General features: G+C 45.4%; 2 protein-coding genes across 2 annotated transcripts; one reads left to right on the forward strand and one right to left on the reverse strand.

The window, feature by feature from the left end:
* Nucleotides 1-1,081: 1,081 nt before the first annotated feature.
* Nucleotides 1,082-3,438, reverse strand: METBIDRAFT_32351 (DNA cross-link repair protein PSO2). The gene has a single exon (XM_018856035.1). It carries the CDS (start codon nucleotides 3,422-3,424, stop codon nucleotides 1,352-1,354), a length of 2,073 nt encoding a protein of 690 aa, XP_018710864.1. The 5' UTR covers nucleotides 3,425-3,438; the 3' UTR covers nucleotides 1,082-1,351.
* Nucleotides 3,439-4,068: 630 nt separating this feature from the next.
* METBIDRAFT_12367 (Arf family GTPase) lies at nucleotides 4,069-4,626 on the forward strand (the record flags this gene model as incomplete). Its single annotated transcript, XM_018854219.1, has 1 exon — nucleotides 4,069-4,626. One exon carries the CDS (start codon nucleotides 4,069-4,071, stop codon nucleotides 4,624-4,626), a length of 558 nt encoding a protein of 185 aa, XP_018710865.1.
* Nucleotides 4,627-6,000: the final 1,374 nt, after the last annotated feature.

The following is a 6,000-nucleotide window of genomic DNA, read 5'->3' on the forward strand; positions in this document are numbered from 1 at the left end:
AGGGCTTCCTTGTAATGGATGAGCTTTGGATCGGGAATGCTGTGATGTGGGCTTTTGTAACCATGCTCATCTGTGACTCCATTTTATTAGACAAAAACAATTCTGCAAATTAATTAAGTAACGCTTTGGGTGCGAAATGTTGGCAAAGTTGTAATAAATGGCTGAACCCGCTGCATATTTCATGTTTGAATAATATAACAAGGAACCCGTTCAAATTTTTTTGAATAGTTCCCTATACAAGCCCCCAGCAGATTTATCAAAGTTGATCTATTCTTTGTTCTACTCGAACCACTCGTAATGCCTATATCTCTCGGTATTCCCTCCCAACACCTTGAGTTCCCTTCAAATACCAAAAAAAATGCCGCAAATCCCCGAACTCTCGGTCATATTTATACTAACTGCTACGAAAGACTATTTTCACTTCGTATTCGCAATACGGCATGTGGCCATTTGGTAGACGCATTGCAAGAAGTGAATTGAAGGCTTTCTGATCGTCTCTATAGTCCAGCTTTTTCACGTAATCACATTTAGCAGTGTCGTATGCTATGGGCAAAGGACGCTGAAATTTATTTATTTTTATAGTTTTGGCCAATTTTGTTTTAAAATAAAGCAATACCATACCTACTTACATTTTAAAAGGACAACAACACAATAACGATAGCAATCCCGGCTTAACAGGGGATATAATAGAGTAATGTTGATGTTATATATACGCTTAAGGCTTTATAACTTGCTCAACTTCATTCTATCTAATCCAACACGTTACAGTGACACTATATTCTAAAACTCTATATATCAGCGGAATATTGAACTTTAAGAACAGAAACTTCTTGATTCAAAAGGACGAAGGCCATAAAAGCAAATTGATCATGCTATCAAATAGCACACATATACACAGCTAGAAACCACTCTTTAGTAACATAAGTTGTGTCTGTAACAATATTATGTGAAAAATGAACTGCAGAGATTACACTTCAAATAATATTTTGAGATTTAGACACAAACATGATTAAGTCTAATGTAAACAACATCAAAACGTATTGAAGGTTCTTTTTCAAATCAAAGACCTTTACTCTCTATTAAGCAGAAGCCATAAAGGATATTAGAAGATATAAAATAGCAGTAACCTCCATAATAAAAGAGCTTCTAAAAGGAATTCAACAATTCGAATATTTGATGGAAGTAACAATATGGTTAAAATACGAATACTTCTAACAGAGTCTTCAGTCACTGCGCCCATCATCTTGATTGAAAAGCATTCTAATCGTATCAGGTGTGTATAGAAAAATTTATAAGAATAATCAAACTTTTGCAAATGTGGTTCAGATCAAAATTCATGGCAAACGCAAATCTAGAAGTCGGCTAAAGAAACACTTTTGACCTCTTCTCGGATACGGGAAGGCAAATCCGAGCTTCCACCCATGAGAATGCTTCTGATTGTCTCCCAACGACGAATGATTTCGGCCATTGCCTGAGCGTTATATGGATTAGACGTGTTAACTGTGGGAATCACGTGTTGGATGTTAAAAAACACCACAAAAAACGAGAGTTCTCGGAACGACAGGTGTTCGCTGTACGTAATGGAGTATATCCGGTATGTCGTACTGTCGACCTTCCCAGCTCGCGTGTTCGGGTTCTGCTTGACCACATCAAGATGAGTGTACTCGGGTTGTTTTCGAAGAAGTAGTGCCGTGGACAGAAGTGACATTTCAGCATCGTCTATATTGACAGGCTCCTCGGCGTGTGGTTCTGTTTGGGCCAGACTAGCTGCTCCTTTCTCTGGTGTTTTGAAAGACCACCCAGTTGGCCGAAGACCAATGCATCTTTCGAAATGGCTGTGATATCCGTTGTGGTTGAAATACTTATGAAGCTCCAGGATATTGCCAGCAATTTTCATCGGCACAAGGTGGATCATCACGTCATGCTCGGAGGTGGGCACGGGGTCACATGTGAGCACAGAGTCAAGGTACTCGTCGTGGTAACTCCGCACAATGTGTTCCTTATCTCCGCGGCTGTTCACATTCGACACGTATATGGGCGAGTTTCCAAGCCGTTTCAGGATCGCAACCGCGAGCTTCTCTTTTCCAATGAGATACGTGCCTACGAGTATGAGGTACTTCTTGGGTTTGGCCTTGGTCCGCAACAGAAGAAAATCCGTGATACGGCTCTGTAACGAATTGCCGAAGACCTCCTTCACGAGCCCGTCGTTGTTTGAGAACTCGTGGATCAAATCTGCCACAGCACCACAGACCTGCTCCTGTTTTGGAAAGTTGTATTTGGGGGTCATGTACGTGGTATCGAGATAGACATTTTCAAGCCGGTTTCCAGCACCAACAAGAAAGTCCCTGAGCAAGGGGTGAAGCATTATGCTTCTGTTTACCCGGAAGTCGCCGCAGTGAAGACTAAATGTGGACTTGCCATCTATGGAGACGCCCTCAAATAGAAAAATCACTGCCCCAGGACAGTGGTTGGCATCAATGCATGTGACATAGACACCGGGGGTTTTTTCGTCCGACGTCTCACCGCCATTTTCGATGCTGTGGGTGAATGAGTGGATTTTGTAGCGCACGTCGTTGGCCATCGAAAACACGTGGCAGGGGGCGACGCTGTATCGGATTCCGAGAAGCCTTGCGGTGATTTCTGAGCAGTAAATGATTTTCGAATCGATGGTCCGCTCGCGACACCATTTCTTTGTGATGCCGCCGTAGTGGTCTGAGTGAAAGTGCGAGAGGAAATACTGGTGAATAGTCTCATGGGGCTTGTAGCAGAAAGCATCTACTGATAGGCGGTAGACACTGGTCAGAGATATGGGGAATTTCAATGTTTTCAAGTCGGGGATCTCCGTTTTGCGAGAAGACTGGAGAAGCTCCATCGGCACTACGCCTTCCGTTTCCCCCACGTCCTCGGGTTTCGGTGCCGTGTCCCTCTGTCTTTTCACAGTTGGCTGCGAATTCACATACCGAAGCATCTCTTTTTGTGGCAAGCCGAGGTCCCGCTTCCGCTTTGGCTCCGGAACTTTGCCGCTGGACCTGCGCTTGATACGCGGGTTGATGACAATCTGCTGCTTGTCGTCGGAAAACGACGGTTCTGTGCTATCCACAAGGCCCAAGTTAGTCTCGTGTTTAATTGCATGCAGTTCCCTCAGAACTGGGGCCTCTGGCTTCGAAACCGGAAGATCCGCACATCGCAACATTTGCTTCGGTAGGCTGTCTTTTCCGATCGCTGCAATGGACAAACATTCTTCCACATGGCGGATCCGGTTGTCCATAGTGAAATTGTCCATGGCAGTCTGGCATAGTGGACAAGGCACTGAGGCCGCCACGGGCTCTGAGCTTGCCGCTGACACAGGCGAAGGTTTTTCTGGAATAACTTCATGTCGCTTCCCGAGCTCGAATAACGTTGCCTGTTTTTTGGGGCGAGACATGTCGTCCTGAAGACGAGAGAACTGATTTGCCGTTAATTTCCAGATTGCGAGGTGACGCCATGATGCAGGCGCATCGCCGTCGCGGTGGACTGCGGAGAGCGGTCACACCCGTGCCTCCGGCAGGATAGTCAAGCTGGGGCTGGCACCGGTATGTAGCTTCTTACATTCATGGTGACTCCGTCTAACCCACTCTGATTTTAGAAATTTTGAGAAGCCAGAGCGCTTAAAAAGACGTGGTTGTGAACCCTTGGGCTATTCATATTTGCTGGACTATTGGAAACCTGCGCTACTATCTGAGCCGTCGTCATCCGGACTACCAATTCTCGCCTCGATGTACTAGAACATCTGGACTCAGGCATCAACTATTTCAGGAAACCTCAACTTATTTACCGGAAGACCTCTGGAAAATCAAGGGTTGACTCGAGTGTCTATATTTGAAGTACTGGAACTCTAGAGTCTGAAGCACAAGCACATGTATCTGAAGTTAACTCTGAAGTAACTGGATTTTCCTGAAACTCTATAGTATTCAAAACCTGGAACTCTTTAGAATCCGGAAAGCCGATCCCACAAAACATACAGACTAAAACTGCCCCCTCCCTATAACCCCTATCCAAGTACTACGCAACCCAGCATACACGAGCAGCATGGGATTACTAAGCATCATCCGCAAGCAAAAAGAGAAAGACAGCGAAATCCGAGTGTTGGTGCTCGGCCTAGACAATTCGGGGAAAACCACCATTATTCGGAAACTCATGGGCTGCGACACGCAAAGCGTCGCGCCCACCATGGGATTCCAGATCCACACGTTTGCATGGCAGGACTTCCACATCAACGCCTGGGACATTGGCGGCCAGCTGACGCTCCGCAGCTTCTGGGGCAATTATTTCGATAGTGTGGACGTCGTGGTGTGGGTCGTGGACGGCACAAGTGTCGAGAGATTGCACGAGCTGTACGACGAGCTTCGAAGTAAAGTGGTGCAACAGGAGCAGTTGGCAGGCACGTATTTCTGTGTTGCCATCAACAAAACAGACTTGGTGGCCGACCTGCAGCTAGCTCTGGTCCGCCACTCTGTTGAGGCTTCGTTGAGGTTGCTGGCCGAAATCCCGGCTGATAGGTACACAGTTAAATGCGTGTCGGGCCGTGACGGCCGTGGCCTTGTGGAGCTAATGGAATGGATCACATCGAAGTTTCAGGCCCCTTGACTTATTCCAGATTCAGAATCTGAGAAACAACACGATGCCCGTTTTGCATCAAGAATAAGCGAGCTATGGCTGTTTGCAAATGTCCACAAGATGATAGCAGGCGGGTGTCCAACAGACGTCTTGGCGAAAAGCAGTCTGGAAAATGAAGTGTCTATCAATCCTTACATTTTTCAATCAGATGAATCCATCAAAATAAAAGTCTGTATTGCTTGAGGGTGCGCTTTGGGATGCTTGTGGATACGTTGGGTCGGATGGATACCATGGCAGATTCGTGGACATGGTACATGATGATTGGAGCCTTTGAGTTGGTTCGGTTTACCGAGGAGCTGTGTTTATAACGATTCTGCATAACCAAGAGGAATGGCCAAGTGGAACTAGTGGTGCTTCCGTTTTAGCTGCGCGATAGTATTGCAGTGCCACTGGTGATACGTTGAGCAGGCTGTCGTTTTATCATTTGTGCGTTAGCACAGTCAGCTGAAAAAGAGCTGGCGAAATAAGTGATTGATATTGTCGGAGATTCTCTAGTCCACTTCACGGGCATAGTGCTCAAGCATCGCATGGACGAAATAGTCTTCAGGAGTATCTTTTGTTTCCGTCGTCTCACAAAGTTCTTGCTGAAGCCGCCTTTGAGGTCAATTGTCGGTCAGTAGTTTTCGCCCGTTCTGGTGACCGGAATCTTCTTCCCTACAGAGCGGTAATCTATATATAGCTGTCACAATTATCATCACGGAGAAAGTGAAATTAGATCAAAAAATACGAGAGAAGGATTCAGGGGTTTACATTCATGATTGAATTTTGTTTGCAATGACCGTTCACGTTTGGATGTTTGAGTATTGACGTGCGGTTCCCCCTAGGGTCTACAGAATCTCCAATATCCAATAGTAACATCAAGGTCGTCCTCTATAATTAAAATTGGGCCAGCAGGTTGACCAAATCTTGTACAATAAACACCACCATAGCAGGTCCATCAATGGAAAGACTCCAAATGAGTCTGGGAACTATCAGGATGCTCACTCATACCACGGGCACATCTAAGGTACATACCCAACAGCCAAACCAACGACTTTATTCCATGAGAAAAGCCTTTTGAAGCCTGTGATGAGGTAGGCCTCTGTATTAGTTTATCGGGGACCTCTGTATTGATTTAGACCTCTGTATTGATTTATCGGGGATCTCTGTATTGATTTATCGGGGACCTCTGTATTAGTTTATCGTGGACCTCTGTATTAATTTAGACCTCCTTATTGGTTTATCATTGGATCTCTGTATTAATTTATCGTGGACCTCTGTATTGATTTAGACCTCTGTATTAGTCTATCGTGGACCTCTGTGTTGATTTATCGGGTACCTCTGTATTGATAGACCTCTGTCTTG

The sequence above is a fragment of the Metschnikowia bicuspidata genome, assembly GCF_001664035.1.
Source record: "Metschnikowia bicuspidata var. bicuspidata NRRL YB-4993 chromosome Unknown METBIscaffold_4, whole genome shotgun sequence".
NCBI classification, from domain to species: domain Eukaryota; kingdom Fungi; phylum Ascomycota; class Pichiomycetes; order Serinales; family Metschnikowiaceae; genus Metschnikowia; species Metschnikowia bicuspidata.